General features: G+C 39.8%; 1 protein-coding gene across 4 annotated transcripts; it reads right to left on the bottom strand.

Annotated features, from left to right (window-relative positions):
* Positions 1-2,735: 2,735 nt before the first annotated feature.
* Positions 2,736-27,758, bottom strand: ATG4C (autophagy related 4C cysteine peptidase). 4 transcript variants are annotated; one of them, XM_083510365.1, is made up of 12 exons: positions 27,510-27,742; positions 26,808-26,872; positions 23,766-23,896; positions 21,631-21,714; positions 20,254-20,487; positions 18,895-19,225; positions 16,720-16,790; positions 14,535-14,671; positions 12,789-12,867; positions 12,004-12,080; positions 8,812-8,931; positions 2,736-5,346 (listed from the first exon to the last, which is right to left on the bottom strand). In XM_083510365.1, exons 3-12 carry the CDS (start codon positions 23,839-23,841, stop codon positions 5,176-5,178), a joined length of 1,380 nt encoding a protein of 459 aa, XP_083366491.1. In that variant the 5' UTR covers positions 23,842-23,896; positions 26,808-26,872; positions 27,510-27,742; the 3' UTR covers positions 2,736-5,175. The 4 variants fall into 4 exon arrangements, with proteins under 4 accessions (XP_083366491.1, XP_083366490.1, XP_083366492.1 ...); XM_083510364.1 differs by lacking the exon at positions 26,808-26,872 and having other exon boundaries at positions 27,510-27,758; XM_083510366.1 differs by lacking the exons at positions 2,736-5,346; positions 8,812-8,931; positions 26,808-26,872 and adding an exon at positions 8,951-10,055 and having other exon boundaries at positions 27,510-27,743.
* Between the last annotated feature and the right edge of the window lie 102 nt (positions 27,759-27,860).

Here is a 27,860-nt window from a genome sequence, read left to right as displayed (position 1 = left end):
TTAACAGCTTTAGTAGAACTTTCTGAGAGTACTTGTAGCACTGTCCTGCTGCATAGACCAAAAACAACCTTTGACAACCTGATGCCTTCCAGAAGTTTTGGACTACAATTCCCATCATCTCTTATCACACTGGATTGGCTGGGGCTGTTGTAATCTAAAACATCTGGAGAGCTCAAGTTTTGCAAAGGCCTCCTTACAGGGATTTGTTGTTTTTCTTCTGGACCCCCAACCCACTGGTGAATTCCAGAATTAGCAGGCTGTCTACTTAGTTTTTGCAAACCAGCCATCACTGTGAAGGTGAAGTGCTCTTATCTGCTGGTCAGGTTATCAGGCCCTCTGCACCTTTGGGTGTAGGACAGACCACGTTCAGGGTCTCAAATTTTGGATCAGGAGGGTGTCATTAAGGACACTTGCAGCCACTGGCCTGTTCCAAGAAGTTTATGCAAAAACTGCTGGAGTAGCCGTCACAAGCAGCTTTGGATGGGGGGTGGGATTACATCAAAGTGGTGCTTGTGGGCACTTGCTGGTATTATATATACAAACCCAGTTTACAGATTTCCTGCATCAGATGTCAATGTGCTATATTCTCCTGAGAGCCTATATTCTCACTGAGAGCCAGTGTGGTGTAGTGGTTGAGAGCGGTAGTCTTGTAATCTGGGGAACCGGGTTCGTGTCTCCGCTCCTCCACATGCAGCTGCTGAGTGACCTTGGGCCAGTCACACTTCTTTGAAGTCTCTCAGCCCCACTCACCTCACAGAGTGTTTGTTGTGGGGGAGGAAGGGAAAGGAGAATGTTAGCCGCTTTGAGACTCCTTAAAGGGAGTGAAAGGCGGGATATCAAATCCAAACTCTTCTTCTTCTTCTTCTTCCTCCCTATGTCCACAATATGAAAAGATAAGGTAGTATTCAGAGTCCCCTCCAAAAGCAGCTGAGGGCCACAGACACATTGGTTCAGCATTCAGGGCATGCAGTGAAGCAATGCTTCCTTGGCTGTATGGAAAAGCCTGGCAGGGGGTGGAGGAACAGTGTTCCAACATGATGATTTATCTTGACGATCATAACTTAAGCAAAAGGGGAGGGCTGGAACTGATTGGCAAGGTTTTCAGGATATAACAGGGATTTTAAAACTCCCCCAGGAGTTTACATTAAATTAAAGAGGTGGGCTTCTGCACAGGATCTGCGGACAACAAATGCAAAGATGAATATGGGCAGGATCTTTCTGAGGCTACTGTCAACCCTGTGGCTTTGTACAGGAAGCACTACTTTTTCTGCAAAGACTGAGTTAACCTTTTCAATGAGGGTTGTGATCCCTGTTTAAAAATTTGGTTCTCTCCCTTGGGAGAGGCTTTATGGCCTATATAGGCTTTATGGCCTATATTTAATGGGCAAGAAGTGTTTTCACTGGGAACCCCCATGCCTCCCCCAAACTGGTCAGGCCTACTAAGATTAAGAGTTCCCCTTTGCACTATTCTTACAGAGTTTAGCTATGTTGCCTATTGCCTCTCAGTAAGGTTCTGGTCATTTTAATCCTAGTGTGTGTCCACATCTTCATTCAACATATCATGGCATGAAACTAGGGTGTTGATTTATAAGATGCCTTTTAAAAAGAAAAAAAGAAAAACACCAGGCAAACTGCTGGGTATGTGATAATGAATGCTAGGATGGTTTGTGTTTGAAAGCAGCAGCAGCAACAACAGTAACGACACAAATTAATTGCAGAGATTTCAAGGAGATAATGCAGCAGAGGTAACGAGAATCACCATGTAATTAACGTGGTTTCAAATTAAAGTCCCCTGTAGTTACTGAAAAACATTAATTTATAGTAACTTAGTAATTTAACTTGTCAGTACTGTAACACAAACTTTTAGGACAATCTGTGAATGTCCCAAAGCTAGGACGGGGGCCAGAGCAGGCAGTGGCACGATGCAAAACTGACATTCCAAGTTACATGGGAATGCATTGGAGTATGCTAACCCAGAGAAATATTTCAGTAGTTTAGTCAACTTGAACATTAAGCAGAATGGAAAAGATTAATACCAACCGCACCCCAATAGCAGTGCTATTAAGCTTGGTGATCTGATTATTTGTAAAATTTCAAGGCCTTTTGTCACTTGTTATGAAGAGATAGTAGTATGGCACACCTTGTTTTGGCTACTAGCTGACAAACAATGTCTAGTTCAAGTGCTCTACATGACAGAGAAAAAAATGTCTTTTGATGGTTCTAAAAAATAATTATATTTTAGAATGTTGCGTTTTCTTGATAGAGTGTATAAACCGACCCGATTATAAGCCGGGGCACCTAATTTTAGCACAAAAAACTGGGAAAACTTATTGACTTGAGTATTAGCTGATTCACCACACCACAAACCTGGTGGTGGCAGCAGCAGTGGAGGAAGAACCAGCAGCCTGAAAGGACTCCTTTCGGGCCGCTCGTTCCTCCACCACTGCCACCCGCCTCATTCGAATACAAGCCAAGGGGGGCTTTTTCAGCATAAAAAATGTGCTGAAAAATTCGGCTTATACACAAGTATATACGGTAAGTTAAAAGTCTTACTGATCTGCCATAGAGAACTTTGCTCCTTCATAAACTACAATCTAGTTAAGTTTTATTCCTTTTGGGGGCTAGTCAAATGGCAAAAGGTAAGTTCATTCTAAAAAAAAAAAAGCAACTAAAGGTATAAAGGGAATGTGAATAACATTAGTAGTTTAGAAGCACAGAAGGCAGAAATGCACAAATGGTCTTTTGTACTGTTTAGTGAAAAATATACAACTGTATATACAGATATACTACAATTAATACACTACCATTATTGTCATGTACCAATAAAACGTTTGTGCATTAGGTTTGCTTACCACTTACTAGAGAGTAAGCCACACTTAACACATTGGAACTTACTTCCACAAAAGATTGCACTGCATGACTTCCCAAACATTTTGCCACTGAATGAGCCATCATTCGACTTGCAAGTTTCCCATCTAGCTGCATTGGGCACAGTTCAAATAGGTTTTGTGCTTTGTCTATGAACTGTCCTTTTTGTCATCCTTGTAAAAAGGAGGTACAGGAAGCTTATTATTCAGACAAGACAACTGCAGCAGAATGTTGGGTTACAACAAACAGAACCAGTAGCCAGGCCATTTTACATAGCTTGTTTCTTTAGAAAGCAGGGGGGGAAATCATCCCAGGAATAATGATACATTTTTTAAATGAAGGCATGAGCATTTAATATTTTCACATTTAAGAAAGCAACAGTTTTCTTCCCCATATTATTTGTGTGCACTTAAAATATGCTGCGCTGAAATTAAGCCTGCTGTTAGAGATTTACATGCTAAGTGACTGGTACTTCTAAATGTACATCAGTGGCTAGAGGTATCACAAACCAGATCATCACCCCCTTGCGTGTCTGCTGTTAACTTCTCACCTTGCAGTTATATGCTTTGATTTACAAGCTACAGTGTTAATATTATAAGAATCCAAATTGTATTTGGAGACAGGAAACAAAACACACAGCACCCGTGTAATAACTGTTTGTGTCTACTGTGATTGGTTGCAGATTATTATTGGTAACGTACCTTTTCAAATTGTGAGAGAAGCCAATACTGTATTAGCTCTTCTTATTAAGGTTCCACTATGATCTTAATGACTAGCCATTATAAGGTAATATTGCTAAGCAGCACCTTAATGCACTTACATAGCTCAGCTTTCACAATTGCATCCATATTACTGGTTGTTGTTTTTTAAAATAGATGCACATTTGAGCAAGATGCACACTGGAAGTGGCACTTCATGATTATGTTATTAAACATTATGGGAGTTCAGACAGAGTAACACTAATATTTTTATTTGCTGACTCTTTATCCACATTAATCTTAAATTAAGACAACATCCTAAATACTTGTTCTCAATGGGTTTGAATCCATACTGCAAACTCGCCATATAAGTTACCTCACATGTCCGGCTGCCTTTTTAGTGGGTTGAATGAAGTTCACCACAGATACTCTGAATCAAGGATCCCCAAAAATATGTGGTGTCAATGTCAAAAAACTGATTTGAATAGGGAATGTTTAGATTACACTGCAAACCATAAAGAGAAAGTAACTCTGGCACATAACCTTCAATATTCTACCATATTTGAACTGAAACAATGATTTATTCCTTTACCAGCACATCATTTCATTATTCATCAACTATCTAAGAAAATCTAAGAAAATAATGAATTTACAAAGGGTGTGTTTTAAAAAAACAACACGTTGGCAAAATCTGAAACCTGAAGAACGCAACACATGTATTTTCAAAGGGAAATTGCTATCTTACTGTTCTCTGGAACTGTCACAGCAGGTAAGACTATGGGATGGCGAGCTTGGTGGACAAATCCAAACGTCTAGAGAATAAGTCAGCTGCTGAGGCCATGCCAACAACGCCTTTACAGATCTTGGTGTTGCTTTCAGGGCAAGAAGGTATGCCAAGACTTCACACGCACCAAGACTGCTGCTTCCCATCAAGCACAAAGCAAACTGATAAACCACACCTAGATGTACAACTAGGAGCATACATCTGCTTTAGGTAGGGCCACCTCTTGCACCACTGTGGGTTCGCTATGAGAAGAAGGGCTGTCCAAACGATAGTTAAACTATCCCAACTTGATGCCACTTCATAAATGAGATGGGATGCGGGGGGCAGGGCAGGACTTGCTTCACCTGTCTGCTTCTCCCTCAGGCAATTCAGACAGGTAAAGTACAGTACATATTAGCCCATGTGTGAATCTTCAGCACCCAGAATTCACTGCTAGGAGGTGCAGTGGCTTCACTTGAGCCACAGCTAGAAACTTGGCTCTGACTCCCCTGCCCTGAGAAATGTTGAGACTAACTATGCAAAGCAGGGTCTTCTTTGTTGTGGTGCCTAGAATGTGGGATTCCCTTCCAAGAGGGGTTTTTTTGTTCTTCCCCCACCTCCCCAAATTTTTGGGATTTAGAAAACGCATTGGTGAAACTGATCATCAGTAGCAGACCTGGATAATTGTATTGCTTTATTTCTATCTCTCTGTGAATTGATGTTTTCAGTTAAGCTGACTGTTTTATCTGTTGTTTTTAATATTAAATGATAAGCCACATTACTGATCCTGACAGGTGGAAAGATGGGGCATAAATATTTCAAATGAATAAATACAATAAAATGTCCTCACAGCAACACAAAGTCCTCAGTACTAAAACATTTCAACTTTTTGTTTTCATCCTCAGAGAAAAGGGTTCTCTCTTCCAGGACTGGACTCATCAGAAAATCATAGTCTCTAGAATGCCCATTTACAAAGGTAAACAAAGGGTAGTTCTCCTTAGATGAGGATTTCAGGATCTACAATTAAACACAGGATCAGAGGAAAACATTGATTAGAAGACAAAGAACATTGCACTGCTCTTATTCCAACTATGTGTACATTGTCAACTGAGCATTCATTTTTAACACCAAGAAGAAAACACTGCACAAAGGGCATGCAAATCATCCCAAATAAATCTTTTTCATGTCTGTGGCACACCTCCCAATGCCACATCTCCCCATCAGAGATGTGTGCACACTAGATCTGTACCTAGAACACCCATTTATTTGCATGGTAGAATTACACCCAAAGCGAAACAAATGATAAACAAATCATACCCAGTCAGCTCTCTCATATAACATCTAAAACCTAGCAAGTTCAAAACCAAGCTTCGCACCAGCTCTTTGAACTGCTATAATTTTAATCAGCTAAATTACATATATGGTTACAGCACCATATTAAAGAGCCACATTAGTCTACAGATTAATCTACATGAGGGACTGGTCAAATCAGAAATTCAAAAATAGTTCTAATTGCACATTTAATCCGAAACAATTTTTAAGCAGAATGAGGTATTAAACAACAACAGTCAGGAGCGGGAAAATCATGCTTGCAGTAAAATCAAATTCCACATTTTTTTACTGGGCTCTGCTGTTTTATCCCAGTTTAATTACATTAAACTGTTCTATCCCAGTTTAATTACATCCTTCTGATAATATTGTGAAAGAGAAGGGCAAGGAGAACCAAGACATGATCAGTGGTGAGCAGAGGAGAAAAGGAAAAAGGAGGCTCATGTGAAAGGGGAACATTTTAGGAAGGTGGTACAGGGCAACAGATCTCAAGGGACAAGATAATTGGATACAACCTTTTATCATTTGGCTATTGGATCAATTCAGCCCACATCAGTAACAGAAGTTCACGGTATTCTGATGGCTGTTTGGTAGCCTGTGAAATTAGCTGGCAGGCCTTCCCCTCCTAATTGACAGGTGTCTTGCAACATGACAGCCAACACCACGACTAAGTAAAAGCGGCTCCCCACTTACACAGTGTCTGATGAGTTTCTTCCCATTACAGATGAAAATATATGTGTTCACACACACACAATTTTGCAAGGATGATATACATTAGTCTAGTGGCTTCATGCTAAATTTGTATGGAGGACACTAGATATAATAAACCACAATTCCCTAAATACTGACTGTTAAGGGAATGTAAGGAAACTCAGACCACAGAACTGTGGAAATGATTGCACTAATTTTTTACCCTTCTTAATCTTTGACACTCAGGACCTACAAAATCGAAATGTGATACAGGAGCTGTGAAGGGCACTGATAGGCTGAAACCCATTTACCCAATGAAAGCCCCCCTTGGTCTGCTTTTTCAGCTATCTTCAAAAATTGCCTATATATTTCTGAATTCACATTAAGCCATGAGCTAGAAACTTGCTTGAGATAGAAAAAAAATGTTATCAAATTTCACACCAAATTATCAGATTCTCACAAAATGAAATGGTGTACGCATGTACATGAAAAAAATACACAGCCATGACCATTTCAAAGGAGATGAAAGACTTTTAAAATATCTGGTTCTGTACCACTGCTTGAACAATTCCCCACTTAGGAAAACAATCACATAGAACTAGTATACCTCCCTGCTGATACAGGGGCTGGCTTCTAAGGTATGTAGCGCTTTCTTTTCAAAAGAATGATTTGGGAATTATTCCTGAAAAATGATACAATGTAATCAGAATCAAAATGATTCCTAAGAAAAGTAATTTTGATTGAGGCAGTCTTCTGTACAGAGAATTCTAATCTCCATAATTCTTAAGAAGCAGCGCAATGCATTTAGTGGCTACAAATGTGAGCTATGAGCCAAGAAGTCTAGTTCAAATGCAATTTCTGTCATGAACCCTATAGCCTTGGGACGAGCCACTCTCTAAGCCTTCCCCTCTCCAGAATGCCTCTTTACTTTCTAGGATTATTAAATCTGCAGCCTATTTTCTCTTTCTCTTCGTGAAGGATGTGAGCAAAGCTTGGGCCTCCAACATCTAGGAATTGTTTAGAAGGTAGATTCAATTATCAAGCAAAATAAAGAAGCAAAAATGGCCAGAAGCAAACTATGGCTTACTATGTATGAGCAGTGTGCTGCTGCCTGCTGGTCAATCGTGCCTGCTCCATCCTGCCAGGATCTCCAGGAGAAACAAACCACAAAGCTTGGCTTAGCATTACATGCAAACTGAGCAGTGTGCACCAGCATGTCATTCATTCATGACAAGCCATGGTTTATTTCTGACCATGGCTCACTGCTAGATGCAAACAAGGCCAACGGGTCAATATGACATAGGTTCTTCCTAGATCCTTCCTTTTTATTTTTTTCACTTTCACACTTCCACTTCACAATACCTAGCAGCTTTAACAGTGCAAATCAGAGTTCAATGGGACTTGCACCATATGCATAGGGCTGCACCCTAAGTGCTGCAAGAGTGGTACTAGGAAAGCCTTCTCCTATGCCATCTTTCAGACAAGAATTTGTTAAACCACCATAGTTTTAAATGTCTATCATACTTTTGAGCAAGGCAACTATTTATGTCAGCTTGATGAAAACAAACAGATGAGTAGATGGGAGTGAGCACGAACAATTAAGAGAAAGTGGCGTGCGTTACTGTGCAAATATAGTGGCTGTTCCCTTTTTATATGTTAAATGTAACAATTTTATTTCCTTTTTCTTAGTTTATACCAGATATAATAAACAACCCTGTGTTTGCTTGTATCTAGGATGTGCTTACTTTCACAGTAAATTTAAAATGGTGCTAACACATAGTAATAATATTTTATCTGTAAATGTAACAAACATACTTACACTAACAAATAATAATGCACAATTTAGTTTGATTTAATATTTCCATTTAAAGTCATCTGCAAGGAATTGATTGCCTTTTAAAAGATTCTTTTTGTGTAGAAGATCATTCAGTGTCTGAAGCTTTCCGCATAAATATTTTCGTTTAAATGCTGCCACCTAGTGGGACAACCCTATACTTGGTCTTGATATAATTGAGAAGGGGGAAATTATCTCAGAGTTAATTTAACTTCTACAATACACATATGCATGTGTTGCAAGATCATTTACCCCATGTAATTCAGTTAAACTTGGTCAGTGATTCCCTCCCTCCCAAAAAACTGCCTTTTAAGATGCAGATTATTTTTAAGAAAGGCCATTTTCTCTGCTGATAGGCATATCTGCTGAAAATACTCTTGTGTAAGTAGTTACTGAATCATCTACTTAAGATGTTTCTTTATCTAGACTTTACAATTCAATTGTGCTGATGTAATGGGATCACAAAAGATTGCTGGTGAGCTTATATATTTGTCTTTGCCACTACATATCAGTGGCTCAAGCCTTGATAATATATCTTGAAGAGTTATGTTTAAGATGTTCCAAAATAAAATAATATAAAAGTAAAGGATGACAAGGTGAAGTATCAGTTTCACCATTTGGATGCTTACCTTAGTTATTTCTTCAGAAGCCCTTTCAAAGGCTTGCACATTTGGACAATATAACCCTATAGTGCAGCTAGGATCCATTTTTTTAAAGGACATCTTCTTTGGAGAAGGGCAGTGGAATGACTGTAATTATAAGTGGGTGAAAGATTTTTTAAATGCTTTAAAAGCACAAGAGAAAATGATTGATATAAGATACAATTACTTGTTCTGTTTCCGAACGATTCATAAAACATTTCCATGAAACTGACTGAGTTTTACCAGTTCAATTAACAAAAAGGACTTTTACATGGTAAAAATGAGAGCTGCTAAAGTCAACTAAATGTTCAAAAAAATCCAAAATTTCCAATTTTTTTCAAACCTATCATCTCCAACTGCAATGTGGAAAAACATGGGTGTTGCAAGAAAAGGAATTTGGCATATAATTTGCAGGTATTTTAAGACAGTGTTGTTTCTTCCTTATTTTCGGCACTTCTAAAGTAATAAACATGCTTTTCTCTGCACATTTGAATCTGCAAAATGCAAGTCATGAAGGATATTAAGTGACTGTTTCCAGGGGAGGAACTTTATAAAAAGAGAAGTTGACCATTTCATGACCCAACTGACTTTTTCAGGCAAGCACACGGGCTTTGCCTGCAAATAACCACAGGATCAGTGTCTTGCATTGCCAAGGAAGACTGGGAAAGAAAACTTACTGAAAACCTGGAGACCTACTGCCAGCATCTACTAGCAGTAACAATTCCCTGATAGCTGCTCCTGCCTCCCTATTGTTTTGCAGAAATTTGCAAGGGCTTAGAAGAACTGGATGAAATCATTATTCATTATACCGCCTTTCCACTGATGTATCTTTTCCATTGCAATGCACTTTTTATTAGTGAGATTCCAATATAACAGATCTACTTTTCTTCAACACAGAGAAAAGTAACCCAGTAGAACATTTTATCCACTTTAGAAAAATAATTCTCATTTTTGAAATTCAGTGATATAATACATTAACCTGAAGTTTCCCAACAGACACACACACACACAAAAGGGGATGGCTCAGCAGCATTTGAAAAGCAGTGCAGCACATCCAGAGTTTTATCTCAATGCTTAGAAAATACACTCTACATGCATAGAACAGCGGTCAGGCTCTTCCAAACAAATAGATTCTGTAGGTTGACTGCAGACTGGATTGATTTTCAACTTAGCCTGGACAGTTTATCAATTCTGAAAACATATGATATGGAGAAATCTAGCAGAACTGTTACCTACAATAAGAAAGCAATTTCTGTTAGTTTTTGACACCCCTAGACAAGGACAGATTATTATTACATGCACTCAACATTAAGGTCTGATCCACAATTCAGTTGTTAAACAAGTGCTTCTTGCAAGGTGAGACCACCCAAATCGGCATGTTCTTGTTATGCCACATACGTTCAGGTAGCCATTTTACCTCGGACATCAGGAAGAATCAGACACTGTTGTTATTAAAAAATGATTATTGAAGAACTGAGCAAACAGATATTACTTTAATAAGAAATCGTTTCCATAAACTATAGACAACTATAATTCACAGACATCTCTCTATTCCTTTCTCTCTCAACCTGCTGTAACCTAACTTCTTGTTCCTTAACTTCTCATCTAGGACTGCTACCTGCTAAAAGCCTTTTAACAATACTACAATGGATATGTATGTGCAAATCTATTTTATTCACTACTAAATCTGAGGATTGCACACAAACTAAAAAGTATTTGCACAATTTAATCCAGATGGAAAAATGCCTGAGCCTGAGTGGCAGCGGCTAAACTGGGCAGAATTAATGTAAACAGCTCAAGTGGGGTGAGAGAAAAGGCCCTTTTGAGTAGATGAGCTGCGCAGACTATCGGAGTGACTAGGATCTTCATCAGTGCTAGCTCAAAAGCTCTGATTCACACTGCAGCCAGTATTTTTTAAACACAAAATGGGTGGGGCTGTTGTGCCCTGCCTGTCTGTGAGTTGCTCAAGCAGATTTCAAGTTTACCCCCTAGACAGAGGTCTGGAAACTTGCTTTAAAAAAATATCAAGAGGAGAACCTACTGCCCGCCAGATGTTGTTGGACTACAGTTCCCATCAACTCTAACCAAGCTGTGGAGTTCAGTATCTGGATGGCCACAGGTTCAACACTCCTGTGCTTCTGAGACCTGGGTTCCTGGGACGCAGACTAGCTGTAAATTGGGCCAGCTGCTGCTGGTAGCAAGTAGTGAAGCAATTTTTTGGGGGGGAGGGGTGCTTCTTTCTTTGTGCATCATGGTCCATGTTCAGCCTTTGTCATGGGAAAAGGTAAAAGTCTGGAGAAAAAGCAGATAGCACAGTGGAGTGCTACACACCTTCATTGTGGGATGCTGCCTTCCGTTGCATTCAAGTATCATAAGTTTGCATTGCAAGTCAACTTAGATCAAGTAAAGGCATTCATAATCTCAGAACTATTTCCATCTACATGCTTTCAGCTCTGTAAACAGTCCCAGGGGCATAGCAGAGGCACTGCACTCCCTAATGTTTTGTGTGTGGCCGCCATCTAAATCATAGGAACTTAGGAAACTGTCGGGCCACTGATCCATACATTTCAGTATTGTCTGCACTGACTGCCAGAGACTCGTCAAGATTCCAGGCAGGGAACATTCCCAGCCCTACCTGGAGATCCCAATGGTTGAATCTGGGACCTTCTGCATGCCAAGCAGATCCCTTGCCAGAGATACAGCCCTTCCCCCAGTACCAAGCCTGGGAAAGTCATGGCCCCCCCATGTGCAGCATTTAGTCTGAGCATAGAGCTGTTCATGTATGAACCACACACACAACTGAGAGAACTCTCCTTCCCAAAACAGTGAAGCTGGACACTCAGCACTTGACATTCCTGTAAGTGGGAGGGGAGTAACAAGGAGTGAGGTTATGCTACTCCCGTTGCAAAAGCACCAAAACTAGACTTTGGTTGTCTCAAAGCAAAAATCTGACACACAAACAAATTTGGAGGATATGTATTCCACTGTATACAAAACATCAACAATGAATTTGGCTTGGTTCGTTTTTTAGTTTATTCCTTTTTGTGATTCTGTGTTGAAAGAAAGAAAGAAAGAAAGAAAGAAAGAAAGAAAGAAAGAAAGAAAGAGAAACGATCTAAGTAATTAGTGTTTGGTTCATATATGAAGCAAACAGTAGTGCTGGCTCTTTATCCATCCTACCTCGAGGGGGAAATCCTTTACGCTGACATCTACAAAAGACTGGCAGTAATGAGGATCCATGTAAATCAAACTGTCATCTACAAGGACAAAACAAAAGACAAGTAATTCAAAAAACACCTTATTATTACACTGCTTACAATCCAATTTCTATGCAGAACCATGGGGGGAAAGACACCCCCAGCAAGTAACTGCCTGCCAGGCTGATATTCATTGACTGAAGCGTAGGTTTTTGCAGGACAGATTAACTTTTGCATAATCAAATATGCTTGTAGAAGCAGAATTTTGATAAAGTGATGAGACTGTCATTTAATTTTTGGAGATAAAATTACTTTTACAAACACACAATTATATTCCAGGAGTTTGCATATGAAAAATGCATTGTACTCCCTCATCATGACAGGAAGAACATATTTGCTTGTCATTTGGTCATCAACCTGTACCATTTAAACTACTAAAGGGTAAATATATAACCAAGATCTGCCAGGTAGTAAGCAGTGAAAGGCTCAGAGAGTTTGATGAAACAAATAAATTATGCCTTGTTTGTGCAACAAAGAAAATTAAATGTACATTTTACAGAATCCAATTACCATATAGGGCAAATGACAAATGACTGGACTTTGGTGAGTCTGATTAATAAAGTACTCATTTTGCTATTTTAATCATTCCACTTCCCAGGGGGTTTCTATTAACTCCAAAGCTTGGCGGGTGGGAGGGGGTGAGGAGGAGAGAAGAGAAGAGAAGAGGTATGCCACACTGAAAAAGACATACCTTATTAAAATACTAACCTTGAAATCCAGCAAAGTAATATGACTGCTTAGGTTTGCCACCAATAATACCAATGCAGTATTCAAGACTCAAAATCCCCTGTCATCACAATAAATAAATGGGGTGGGGGAGAGAGGCAGGATTACCACACAGTAGACTTAATTCCATGCTGGCTAATTTTGTTCAGTACAAGCTGCTTACAAGAGGAAAGCAGAGCGGTATCATTTACCTAAGAAAGGCATTCAGAGAAAGTGCGAGGCAGAGGTGAACTGAGCAACCTGTGGGCTGCCTGAATCCCTTGGCCTGGCAGTCCCTGGCATCTCTGGTTGCTCCGCCCCTTCCATCTCAGAGTGTTCTGCTGGGAAGCAGAAGGCTACAAAAGGGTTGATCTGCTTGGACTGCACTTTCCAAAGCCATCCTCGCCGCCCCAGGGAAGAAGTGGCCTCCTCCCCACCTTGGCACAGAGAAAGCACGGCACTTTGGGGTTGCAGGAAGCATGGATAAGTCATTCCAGAATAGTAACAGCAATGGCGAAAACACCTAGGCACTGAGCCACAACGGGGAGGGAAGGAGCAAACAAGCCTGGCACTCAGAGCGAGTCTGAGACTAAGGAGCATTTGAGAGAGCGATGTTAAGCCTGCTGTGGGATAAAGAATCTAAAGGTCCACATTTCAAAGGACTGCATGCTAATGTTCCTGACAAAACCTGTGCAGGTTCCCTGGCGTCTACAACTACTTTGACAAGAAAAATCAAACCCATCCTCTTTTTCATTCAACTGTTGCTATCCATTGTGTGTCCACATGGAGCATGACACTTGTCCTCCCAGACATTGACAAGAAAGCAAATGAGAAGGAAATCCTAACTTTAAAACCTTCACACTTGGAGCAGGCTAAACAAATAGCTGCCATATTGTCATTTTATTTCATTTAGCACACCCTCTGAACCCCTGAGTAATCATGTAGACTTTGCTTCTTGGTGAAAATAGAAGCAGGGCTGGCCCCCTTTTCTTCCCTTTAGGCACAGCTTCCATTAATTCAGAAGAGCATTTTTACAGGCCCAGGTAAAACATTTAACGGAGGGAGGACTAGAAGTGTGTAAAAAAGGCAAGAGGATAGGACAATTTCCAAACCGAGAGATTACAATGAACCGTCTATAGTACAACAGCCAATGTGGGTACAACAGCAGCAGATATTATACCACCCAGTGTCTGAACATGCTTATTAATTTTGATATCTGAGTGTTTTACGGAAAAGAAGGGTCACAAGAGCATAGACTGAAGGGATGGTACACTACTGCTGATATTTGAGATAGTCATCTTTAGGGCTTCCATGACAGTCTTAAATTGATTATTAGCACCACTGAGACAGAAAACGGATACTGTTAATGTAAATGCCACTAATCAGCTGCTTAAGTGTGGGGAACAGATGAAGATCCTAGGTAACATTTTAAAATCAAGGATGCATGGGGGTGCTCACTGAATGAACCACCAATACAGGTGAAATCAGATCAGTCTTTATCCTGAATTACTGCATCAGCAAGACAGCCATTTAGGGAGTGGAATAGTTATAACTGGTTTAACATTGAATATCCTAGCCCTGCAATTATGTCTGCATACTGAAATTTCAAATTTCTGAAGTCAAACTTTATGATCTACTACCGTAAAAATCATAAATACTTTTAATAGATTGAAGATTTCCATCCTTAACTGTCTTTTTATACCATCTAGTGTTACTTTCTGAAAAGTGACACTGAAACTCGTTTCATACCTTTACAAACTCTAGGTATTCCATGTTGGTTCTTTCTCCTCCCAGCCTCACAGGAATTAATATGATGACAGATTTGGCATCCGATTTTTCAGAATCCGCGAAAGAGCACTGCGTATCGATAACATCGGACTTGTAAACTTGAATGAGGCAACACAAAATGCAAGGGAGATTTTTAAAAACGCATTTTCAAACACATGCTGAATAAGCCAAACAAAACCAAATACACACTGAATAAACCAACCCAAAAACAAGTTATCTGTTGATTCTAAGGGGGATAGGAGGGAACTGGCACTGTTTGGCCCTCCTCATGGATTCTTGTGTCCTCCCACTGAGGACCGGAAACACAAGTGTGTGAGTGTGCATGCCTAAGGGCAGAAACCAGAGATGCCACAAGCCCTGTGCTGCACGAAGCCCAACTGCTGTAACATGAACTGATGGGACTGGAGCTTCTTGGCTCACTAGTCATGAATAGGTTTCCATTGCTGTGTCAATATAGCGTGAAGTCCACCCACGCGCTGCACCAAGAGCATCTTGGAGTCCAACTGAAAACAGCAATTTGCTGATTTACAGCATATCTATTCAGTAGTGTGTTGCATTGAATTCAGTGGGGGTTCACTCCCAGGCAAATGGGGTTAGGCTCGCCATCTCTCCCTCCTAGGCCACACTGATGCAGGTATGTCAAAGCAAGGGATTTCCAGAGGGCTCTGCTAGTCTGCTGGAGCATAAACAGCAATTTGTCTTCTGGCAGCTTCAAGACAACCACACTGTATTATGGCATAGTCTTGAAACCTGATGCCGTAATTAAATCTGCAATAACTTTTGCTAAGAAAGGAAGCAGCTGAGCCTAGGCAAACCATAGGCATACCTGGTTTGGACATGTCCCACAGACCTTCTAGCTGCTGCTAACATTGTCCTGTTCCAGGGGGTGGAAGGTGCATGGAAGAGTGGGCTATTCAAGGCTACTAGCCAGGCTGACTATGCTCTTACCTCCAGAGCTGGAGGTAGCAACGCTTCTGAATACCAGTTGCTGGAAACCATGGGAGGGAAGTGTGTTGCCCTTGTGCTCCGTTCCATGCCCTGGCTTCTCACAGGCATCTGGTTGGCCACTGTGAGAACAGGATGCTGGACCAGATGGGCCACTGGCCTGATCCAGAAGGCTATTCTTATGCTCTTACAGCCTGGGTATATCACAGCTTTGGGGCGCTCACACACAGCAGCATCTCTACCAGAAGCCTAGTGTTACGCATCTCCCTCTGGTACTCAGCAAAAGCATTAGTATCCAACCTTGCCTGGAAGCAGCACATACATAATCAGAGCATTTATGCTGCTTTTGTCCAATAAGGAAACCGCGATTGTGTTTGCTTTATTGCCTGCCTGATATATTCGAGTATTCAATGCAAAGTGAAAACATTCATTATTACTCCAGGGCAGAAGGAAATTAATTTTTTGCATTGATCTAATAGCACAGGAGAAAGAAGATGGCTTTCTTAAACTATACTTTTAATTACTCTGAATTTTTTTTCCATAGAGAAAAAGAATTAATATATCACTTAAAATGGTTTGTGCATGTTGGGAAAGAAGAATGAGTTCGAAACACGGAGTCACTAAGTTCAGAGGACCTGCTCACGGCAGATGCTACAGAAGTGCACAATCCTCTGGTCGTATTAGAAAAGAAAAGGCTTCCATATTTCAGCATTAGAAAATGCTACTCAAACAAACATTTAAGAGACAGTGCAGTAACATTGATCCCCAGGAATTCAGTAATTATCATTTGTGATTTACCCTGCACCAACAATATACAATAACACCGTAGAGTGAAACAACAAGAAGCTTTTTGCAGCTTACAATCTAACCCCAATGCTTAATATTAATCTTATTTACATATGAAGTTTTGCAATATGTAACTTTGTTTGTAAAGCCTTTGATCCAGAAGAATGTCAGTGGGGTTCTTTTTGCATTGTGGGACCTCCCCACCCAAGAAATAAATGGTTAAGAATAAGTAGGTTCTCTGGAATGTTGAGATCAGGAAGCTATCATGAGGAGTACAAATTTAAATGTTCCTATCCATTTGCAAAATGGATCAAATTCTATGTTTGGATCAAACTCTTATGTTTTTAGCATCACAAAGAAATGTAAGATTTAACTCTAGCATTGGTCAAGAACACTGCCAATATAACCCACTTACCTGTACAGTCTTGAGCAACGTAGACAGTTATTCCTTGTAACTCAGGGTCTCTTGACTCTTCAACAGCTTTTCTAAATACAAACAGGCTTACTTTAGGTTCACAATGCACAGAATTAGGGCGCAGAATCATAACCATAGAGTTGGAAGCAATCCCAAGGATCATCTAGTCCAACCCCCTTCAGTGAAATAATCTCAACACACGGTCCCTCATCCAATCTGAAACCCCACCGGACCCTGCTTAGCTTTGCAAATGTTCCAGAAGTTTTATTAGGACACAATCCTCAAATCACCTACTCTGGAGAAATAGACTAGGCAGAAGCGCTGAAAAGCACAGCCTTAATCTGCCACAAAGCTGAACTACAAGTGTAATTCGCAGACTGCAAAATGTGGCAAGCAAGGAAAACAAAAGCAATTTAAAAACAAGCATCATAAGACAATGCCAGTCTGTTTTTCATTATGCTGTTTTAGTATAGTTCCCCGTTTTAGTATAGTTCTTCTTTACTAAAGAAGAAATGCTGAAAAATCTGAGTTAGGGAAACTGCACACATCTTTGTTGAAATGTGTAAAGAAAGCCAATTGCCCACTATAATGTGTCAACATGTTACAAACCTGTTATGATAAAGAGTACACACAGTGGAAATCTGCTATCAGTCATAACCAACCACATATACATGTGGTAAAATAGATTTGGGAGCATGTTATAGGACACAAAGACATAATGGGTTGTCCCTCCACAGGATCTGGCCGAGGGTTTCTGCTGGCAAAAGAGGGCAAAGGCTTTTCTTCACCCTTCATCCTGATTTTCCCCTTGTCCCCGAATCTTCTACCATCACATCCCATACTGTTCTGGAGGGTCCATCAACCCTCTGCAAAAGCTTTTCCAGGAGCACAAGGACAGTGCATCATTACTAGTCTGGATCCAACCCAATCTGTATATATAATCATTGTATGACCTTAGCTCCAAAGTTAAATGCACAAGCCTGTTTACTCAGAAGTAAGACCCACCAGTTTCAGTGGGAAATACTCCTGTGCAAGTATGCATACTGTTATTGCCCCCAAAGGTTAGCTACTGATGGCCTCAGAACATTTTGTAGAACAATCAGCTCCAAGTTGTATGAGGGATCCAAGTGGGTGTACTATGAATAGATAAGGTGGCTATGCAATGGATGAATTTCTGGTAGTATTGGTTTACAGAAAATATTCAAGTTGAACACGAAAACCTTAGAAGCTTCCTTTTTGAAAAGTGTAACGTGAAATTCTAGGAAAATATTAGTAAGTTTTCTGTGTCAATTCCAATTATTTATCTCTGCAAATTCAACTGGATACATAAATAACCTTCACCTCTCAAGACACCGCATTATTTCCCAGTAGTCTCATTCAAGGTGAATATTCTTGCTATACAAGCAGCACGTGACTCCTGCATCTATATAAATGTAAAAATTTACATCTGCACTTTGGCCTCTTGTGCTTAGAAGGTTTAATGATTCAATTTATGACCATATTGGGACCCACCTAGAACATAAGACTATAAAAATACAAAATCAATGGTGTCCAAAAAAATGGCACATAAAGGCACCCTGTACTGAGAAATCTGACTTTCAGCTTTTTTCTTTTTTTCAATCTAGGCTGAATGTCACAGACCCTTTACTTTTACTATTATGTAATTATAATATTAATAGTCCCATACACTTACAATTTCAAAAGAATTTGATGTGTGCAAAGAAATGCTGAAAACATCAATTTTAAACTCTGACAGTTCATTACACTATCAGTACATTACAGCCCCCAGGTTACAGTATTAAAAAAAAGAAGTAGTAGTCTATAATGTTATGCATGTTCCAAGGTTAAAAGAGTTGTAGGTTTTTAGAACATTTCATTCAAGATACCCTACGAAAAGTCTAGGTTTGGAACAAATCTTTGTAGTCTAGAATAGTCCAACGGAAATGTTTCAGAAATAAAAGAAACTTTGAACAGAGACCATTCTTGAAATATTGACTGCTCCTTCCTTTTCTTCTTTCTGGAACACATCCTATGAATTTGAAGCACTAATGACAAGGATATATAGCTAAAGCTTTAATTGTTACTTTCTAATTAGCTGACAATCTCAAGACAGTGCTAAAATGAGCTCTGTCTCCATTGGATACATTAGTGAAAGACAATTTAGTTTGTTTTTACCTCAAAAGGTGTGCCACAACAGCTGGCCCATACCAATCTCCAGCTATTTTCCCAGACTTGTTTCCATATTCTGTTAGGCGATGCAAGCCAAAATTTGCAAGTGGGGAATCGCCAAACCACGATATTATTTTTCGATGAAAGTGTTCATCCCTCCTTTCTCTGTTCCCCCAGTTCCCCCCTGGGGCTTGCTTGTGGTGGCTTGACTGGTTCCTGAATTCTTTCTCTCCTGTACGTGATGCTTCGAGGGATGCAGTGAGCTTTTTTACTGTGTGACTTGTCCATGATTCAGAGTCTGAATTTTCAATGACAAATGCATCTGGCCACGTCCAGTCTGTGACAGACACAGCATATATTTAATGGTTTGCCTGCTAGTAAACAATTTAAAGAATTTTTATTCGTTTTAAATTATCTGGTGAAAATTTAAAGAAGCTTAAAGTTGTCTGTTCTCTATACTAAACAACAGAGATTTAGCATCAGCCAGACGATCTCAGAGTTTCCGAATAAAAGTACAACAACACTGATTTTATAACAGGTCCACCACAACATAGAAATCTTTTCACACAGAACAGGATTAAGGGGCATCGATGAATTAATAAATGTCATTGAATTACACCAAACTTAACTGCTAACTTTTCAATTGAATTATTTTTCATTTTTCCATGAATTAAACATGGTTTCCAATAAGTTAGAATAAATTTTAGTTAAACTGAATTGTTTTAATCTGTATTTAAAATTATTAAATGGGCAATTTCCTCAAAATGATTTTACAACTAGTTTGTGAAACTCAATGCCACAAGATATTGCCTTAGAAAGATTTCGGAACAGGCTACATCCTCTCAAATGCTAAATAAGAAACAAAAGTCAAGGTATCTTTGGGGTAAAAAACATTAGAAGAGCACCATATTTTGGGGGAAGAAAACATATACTATAATGCTTGCCAAACACAGGCATTAGAAAGTTGCATCCATTTTGGAAAAGGATTGCATAATTATGGTTTTTACAGAGTTTCACAACACCCACCAATACATCCCCCACACTGTTCTTTAAAAATCATTCAGAATAAAAACCTAATAAGCATTGCATGTAACTACTGAATTTGAAAGGCTAACACTCAGGATAGCTCAGTTGGTAGAACATGAGAATATTAATCTCAGGGCTGTGGGTTTGAGCCCCATGTTGGGCAATAAATTCCACCATTGCAGGCGTTTGGGATAGAAGACCCTCATGGTCCCTTCAAACTCTACAATTCTAACACACTTCATTCTCATAAGCACACATGGCCCAATTCCTTTGGTTACCTATTCCCTCAAATAAAAAACTAAAAGTTAACTGAATAGGTCAAAAATCTGGGGAACTTGCCTCTACCAAGAAAGTGAAGAATAAGTCCTTGTGCTAGAAGCATCTGACCAGTCCTCAGGGTACAGCCCCAGCCACAGTCTGTTGTTAAAGCTGAGCCCTTGATTTGAGGAAATTCTTCTCTGTATGTCAGCCATATTCTGGAAATAAAATCTTTACGGAACTCTTCCACATTTCTTGAAATCCCTTCATCTGTTATATCATAATTTGACCCATTTGGTGACGTGTCACTTGACTCTATAAGAGAGAGACATAACAAACTAGTACTTGTTTTAAGTAAGTGACCAACTGCAAAATCTTGTAAAATTTATCAGAACTGTGAACAGTACAAAGCCCACTGTGAGAAATCTCTACAAAATAATAAAACAAAAATAGTAACTTGAGCTTACAGGTATTTGCCCTAGGGAATGAATATACAGCTAGAGAAGGGGTCGGCAAAGTTTACCTCGACTGGGCCGGTTCACTCCAGCGAAGATCCCTCCGTGGGCCGGATCACATGCACGCACGGCCGCGATTTCCGGTGTCTGCACCTGCACAGACGCGATTTTCAGCGTCTGAGCATGCGGAGACATGATTTCCGGCACTGCACAAGTGAGTCCCTGAGCCACGCTGTGCCGGTTTAGCACAGTGCGCGGGGACTCACCGAGTGGGCGGCTCGGTTCGGGGGCAGTTCGTGGGTCAGTTAAATGACCCCTGTGGGCTGCTTGTGGCCCATGGCCCTTAGGTTACCTACCCCTGAGCTAGAGGCTTCACTCCATAAAGAGTAAAGGTAAAGCCAGTGTCTTCAGGTCAGAATATTTAAAGGAAATGTGGGAGAAAAAAATACATAAAAATCAGAAGGCAAACAGAAACAGTTGCCAGTTTAGATTGGTTTTTGTTATATCATTCTTCCATATTATAGAAACAATTATCCTGCATACAACTTTTGCAGAAAGGAAAACCGAAGAAAATACGGTAACTAACATTAAGGCAGGGCTGTAATTGACATATAAGCACAATTGTTGCCTAGACACAAATGAATTGGCACAGGATTTTACAAAGCCCTGTTTGCCCAGTCTGCACATGCTCACAAGCCACTATAAAGAATTTGAGGCCTATGGATGCCTCACCCAACCCTCCAACTGCACTCATCAAGGTCCTTAACAAAGTAGAGAGGATCTGAGAGGTATATGCTGGCTTCACACAGACTATATTGTGTTAGTAGCTGTGTGTACAACTTTGGGTGTAAGGAAACAGAGCTTTAATATGTCCTATGAAGATCCTTCACATATGAAATGTAAGACTTTTCCAGCAGCCACTTATTGCAAGTGGGAAACAGTAATATATATGCATCAATGTCCATTTGGACTGAAGATCAAGTTACATGCTTGCAGCACATACCTTCAGTCTTGAAATGGTAGCATTTTCCCAGCAAAAAGACAGGAGAATTTCTGCTAAAGTAAGTTTTTGTTTTCAACACCCAGCCTATAAAGAAGAAGAAAAGCAAAGTAAGACATTTAGAAATGATCTCCAGGCCAACTTTAATGAAGTTCACAGAAAGCAAGGAAGAAAATGAGCAGTCTCAGCTTTTATTAAAAACAAGTTCCTCTGCTTTGTACAACGCAAATAGGGTTTAGGCTATTCCTATGTTAAATTTGTTAAATAGTTTATGTTGATGTCTGCACTTTAAAAACAAGCATACATAGAAAGTTTCACTTTCCAAGCAGCAGTAACAACTAGTGGAAACACAGTATTGAGAAATAAATCCGATCTTGTTTGATACAGGTAGTATATAAATGTTTCAAATAAATAAACATTCATACAACATTTCTATCCAGCCCATTTCATCCCTCTGAAAGGCAACACTCAAAGCAATCAAATACAAAAACATATTCAGTCCTCAACATGGTCATGGGAACTTGTGGGCAGGGGGTGCTCACACTGACTCAGCCCTGATCTGCTCCTCGCATAGAGGAAGGAAAGGCTAAATGGGGCTGAAAAACAGCTAGATTGAAGGCTAAAAGCACATTAAAAATAGGGACCAGAAATCCAGGGCAAACAATAAAAATTAAACAGCAACAGAATTAAAGACTGGTGTGGGGTTTTTTTTAAAAAAAGTCTTCAAATAGTTATGTCTTTTGAGTTTCTCTTTACTGAGAGCAGAAACCTGACAAAAACCTAGTAGAATCTTTTAAGCTTTCTTTAAGCTTTAATTATTAGGAACTACAAAGCAACAGTTGCTCTTTTGGCTATTTCTGCAGAAAGTTTCATAAATATTTTCTTTTCTCAAGCTATCCTCTTCTTCCCCTTTTCTAGCATCTTCCTCGTGGACTATGATATCAGAATAGATTTGTATCTGTCATAGATATCTGATTAAAGGGAATTTACAGAATGGGGAAATACACTGATTTATCCCCAGCTATTGCTGACTATTTAAGTGCAAGTGATTCTTTTAATAGTGACAAAGGAGTAGGTGTCCAAAGAGGTGCAGAAATTTCTAGAAGGAAAAATTTGTCAACTAATGGAGAAATCACACAGCCACTTTCTTAATCATGGCTATTGCAGTTTCATACGTCATCAACCTCCCAACCTGCAAGATGACAAGTAGGTCTATCTACAGATGCCCTCCAAGGGAAAGGTTGGGTTTCACAAGCTAAATCATCAGTCTTCAGCTGGGACCGATCACCAGGTCATGGCCTGATTTAAGACAGGTCATACTACCACCATACAAATATATGGTAAAAAAATTAAGAAATTATTTCCCATGTACATATTTGGGTTGAAAGTGGGCACTGGGTCTGAAAAGGTTGAAGACTACTCAGCTAAACTATGTTTTAACCGTACAGTTGAGATCTTAAGCAAGGACAAAGCAACAATGTTTCATTAGCACTAAACATACCCTAATTGCTATCTCACTGGCTTGATTCAGAAACAGTACTAAACTGTGGTTCATGTATTTCCTCCTCTGACACTGCCACAATGAGATCAAAAGCTCTCTTTTCAATCGATGGCAGTCTAGCATTACACCCAAACCCGACACTGTGGTTAAACTTTATCTATGGTTTATGAAAACAAGCCAACTTCATAAACCATGGCTTAAAGCTGGCTTGTTTACATAAACCATAGGTAAAATAGTTTGCTTTGGACATAATGCTAAACAAAGGTTAGCTAAAAATAGAAGTGAATGCTTCTGATCTCCTTTTTGCAGTTGCACTGAGAGAGGAGAGATGGGGAGGAAGTTGACAAACCCAAGTCTCATTCACATAATACGAAATGGCTTAGGCATTACATCCGAATGAGTCCACTGGGCCTCAGAGTTCAAAAAAACGACTCATGCTCTCTGTTGTGCAAATTCCCACTTCCTTCCCTTGTAGTATTAGCTTTACATCTGCACCAGCACTAACAACAGTTAACATTAACTGGGAACAGCAAACCAGCTTCAGTCATTTGAGACAATGCACAATCCATTTTCAAAGATGAGGTTGCATTCTTCCATTAATTGTTTTAAGCAATGCAATTTATCGCGTTTCACTTACTGTATTTCATATTATGCCATGCAGACATAAACTTTGATTTTATTTTCTCTACTTCATCTGTCCCTGCGGCCTCCATGTTCAGAATGAAGAGGAAAAGCCATCACTGTCTCAAAAGACACTAATCTGTGCTACTGCAAAAGGAAAAGGAATAAACACATCCATGAACACTCAGGGCATAGCTAAGCATGCTTGTGTTGTTAGGTGGTTAAACATATTGTGACTAGGAAGAGCAATAAAATCTCAGAAGCCTCCACTTGCAGAGAGAAAAGCAATTGTAACTTCTATGAATAAATAATAAAAACATTTTATTCCAAATATACAACAGTAAAATTATCATCCAACGCTAAATAAAACATAATGTCCTCCAAATGCTCTCTATTTCACAGTAAACTGTCCTGTGTACATAGACTACATTGGTGTACATCTGAGAACACCTAAACACTAATTGGAAGACAGAGAAAAATATTTGAATTGCTGCAAAAGGGACACAGTTTTATATTATGTCTATTCTGTTCAGAAGCAGGACTCTGGGCTCATGAATATTAATGCTCTATTTAAGAGAGTTGGGTTCTATCCCAGTCCAAAATGTATTACATGGGAAGAAATCTGGGTTGCAAACAAAAAGAGGAGTATGCTTAAAAAGAAATTACCAAAACCAAGTCTCCTGTAATATGTTAGATTATTCTTGCAAAAGAGCTACTTTAAAAATTCACTAGAAAATTTATACGTTGCATGGCTTTCAATTATAAAATGAAGAATACAAGTAAAGGTCAGATGTGTTGGCTCATTAAAAAAAAATCAAAATCTGTATTAAGGCAATACCTTTAACAGGCTAACCAAAATGTCACCAAATACTGTGCCAAGTCAAGAAATATAATATTGGATGTTTGATGTAAGATTACCATGAAAGCATTTAACAGAACTTAACAGGTATTTCAATTACATTATGTATAGTGGCCTTACATTATACATTCTATATCATAGAGTGGGTGATTTAAAAAATATATATTTAATAATATGTTTTCTGGGTCTATTGTACTGACATTAATGAGAAAGGAAGAAAAACACCAAAGAATGAAGGCAATGAGGGCTGCCATTCATACATGCTCTCTGTTAGTTGAAAAAGCATGAAATGAGTTTTAATCATGGAAATCTTACTCCAAATTGATTGGGGAATTTTTCTATTTGTAGTGTACTGTTTAAATAATTTCACTGGCTTGTATATGGATCACATTGTTTGTTATTATATAATGACCATAATACGTCAGGTTTCTATTTGCTTGTTCACATACTATATTAATTTATTCCTTTGTCTTTTTGCTGCTACTAACGATATTGCTGCGATATAGATTTTGGATGGATATGGATGGAGGAACTATTGTTGAGTGTTAACCTTCCTTTCTACTTCTGTAAATATTTGCATTGGAAAACAGCAAAGCAAACAAAGCAAGGTTAGCAAAGCAAGAATTTCTTCACAAGATTAGTACTTAATTTTGAACAGACATCTCATTACATAAACAATGCTGAATGGAAATAAGTGTATCAGCATTCATTTTAACAATCACAGGTTGTTTTTACATAACTTCAGAAAGGGATAAGTTTGCATATGCTCCATCAGATTTTATGTCAGTGTAAATGGCTAAAGAATAGCAGCTTCTGGGGGGCTGATTTCTTTCATTGCCTTTTTAAGATCAAGGACATTTGTAAAGCTAAAATTGACCTGCAACTCTGAAAGTTTTCCCTGGCTATTTCAGGAATAAAATAAGCCCAAGCACCTATCAAGGGTCACCAATATTGTGCCCTCCAGATGTGAAGAATAATAACAACAGTTTTATTATTTATACCCCTGTTGTCAGCCCCAAGCATGGCCGATGGCCAGGAATGATGGGATTTTGAATCCAACAACATCTAGAGGGCATTAGATTACATTACATTATCTAGCCCTGCCCTAATTGAATCTCAAAGCACACTATTTTTATTTCTTATGCAACAAGAAGCTATCAATCCAAAGCACTCTTGGAACACTTCCCATATGGAACATACAAAATATAAATTATTGAGACAACATAGGAAACTGCATTAGAGCTTATTCAATTGTCATACTAATGACAGTCAGCAAGATTCTAAATTCATTTGGGTGGTTTTGTGCATAATGTTTCCAACTCTTCCAACAATGTTTTGGAGAATTGGAAACAAGCCTGTAGTGGCTAACAATGGAACGCTTCCCTCTTTTCAGCAAGAAAGTGAAGCAAGAGTTTCCTTAATGCCTAGGCATCATGTATGATACAGCAGCCAAACCCGCAACTCCTTGCAGCTCTTTTGAGCTCCAGATTTGAAGCTAGGGAGGGACAAAAGAAGACAGTCCTTGACTATGTGCAGGGGCGCAGGGTGAAGTAAGTGACAAGGAAAGGGGAAGGGTCCTTAAAACCACAATTTTGGCTTGGCTACCAGGGCTAGCCAAAAACTGTAAGCTTATTTTTATTCAGATACTGTACCAGAAAACCCAAAGCTGCTTCCAAGACTGTTGTTTGAAAGCACTGGATCATTTGCAGGCTAAGATCATGGAGAATAAGGAGAAAGCTTAGAGGACAGCGGTTTCTCTTGGGGAATGAATGTGTGTGTTAAGGAGAAATATTGGGGCTAGATGTAGAAGGGAAAGACTCAGGATAAATGCCAGAGAAATAAGTAGGTGTGTTTGGTGTTGTTTTTATCTATATTTTTATCTATATTTATACAGATCATGAGAAAAAAAAGTACAAAAGGGTGTGCAACGCTGGTCTGATGGGGATGCCTATATTAAGCAGGACAAATTTATCCTGAGGTAGCTTTAACCAATTTAGATTTTACTGAAGACAAGAGGTTATTCTCACCTCATACTGACCTGAGCCATTAGTAAATAAATAAATTGATACCTTTAACAGGAGATGAAAAAGAGCACTGTCACTGCCAAGGTGTCCTAAATGGGGTTGGCACACATTCACACTGTTTCTTTTAGAAGGCTGTTTAAAAAACCACTAAGTTGACAATCCTGTACCCACATACCTGGAAGTAACACCCACTGAACTCCAAGCGAGTTCCTCATGTGCCGAGATGTACAGGGCTGCAGCCTAAGTATCAATAAGCAACCAAACTGAATGGGATTTTATTACTTATGTATGACATTTGTATGCCACCCTATAACAAAGTTGCTTTGGTGGCTTAGAGTAAATAAGTAAAAACAAACGAACGAACGAACCCTGAAATGCTAAGTTCTCTACACAGCTGTAGCCTGAAACGCCTTGTTTGGACAGATGTCAGACCAAAATGGTAATCTGTGGCATCTCAGCACCCAGATGGAGCAACTGAGGGAAGTGGGACGAGATAAATTTGCGAGCGGAAACCTTATTCAGGGACGTCCCTTTTTTGCCACGACCCAAGATGTGCCCTTATTGCAAAACCTCTAGATAAAGCTCAAAAAGCAGAGGCCGTTATTTCCCAAAATCACTGGGTAATATAGGAAGAGATGGCTGTGTATGTCTCTCAACGTCCCATTTAAAAAATCCCCTCCTTCTTCAACAAGACAAGGCTGCTCCCCGTCCGTTCCCAAACCCCAAAGGATTTCCAGAGGAACCCCCAAGGCACATCAGGGTCCCCCTGCCTTGAAATGCTTGTCCCACTGAAAGCGGCCCCGAGGAACCCGAAGTCCTCCTTTCCCGAACCCGAAGTCCTCCTTTCCCCAACCCGACCCCTAAAGTTCGCGCTCACCGAGGACGCCGGAGTCACAAGGAGGCGAGAAAGGGGAGGGGGAAGGCCCTCCTGTTTTAAAACTCTTTTTCTTTTTTTTTAACTTTCCGATCTTCACCACCGACTCTTTTGACCCACTCCGGCTACCATAAGCGCCAGTCGGCGCCGTTACGAATCCCCCAGTGGCGCCGCTTCCGGGACTGAGGAGGAAACCAAATCTGCCTACACAGCAGAGGGTCACCACCGGCGCGAGCGGGAGGGCGGGAATTCAAAACTGCGACTCTTCTTATTTGCTAGCTGCCCAGACACTACAAGTCCCAGAATGCACTGCTCCAGTGGCGTAAGAGGGTGCCCCTGCGCTGAGAAAGAAGT

Source organism: Podarcis liolepis (genome assembly GCF_965112155.1).
Source record: "Podarcis liolepis genome assembly, chromosome: 6".
Classification (NCBI taxonomy): Eukaryota; Metazoa; Chordata; class Lepidosauria; order Squamata; family Lacertidae; genus Podarcis; species Podarcis liolepis.
The sequence above is the reverse complement of the archived record's forward strand: the minus strand, read 5'-3'. Positions and strand labels throughout refer to the sequence as shown.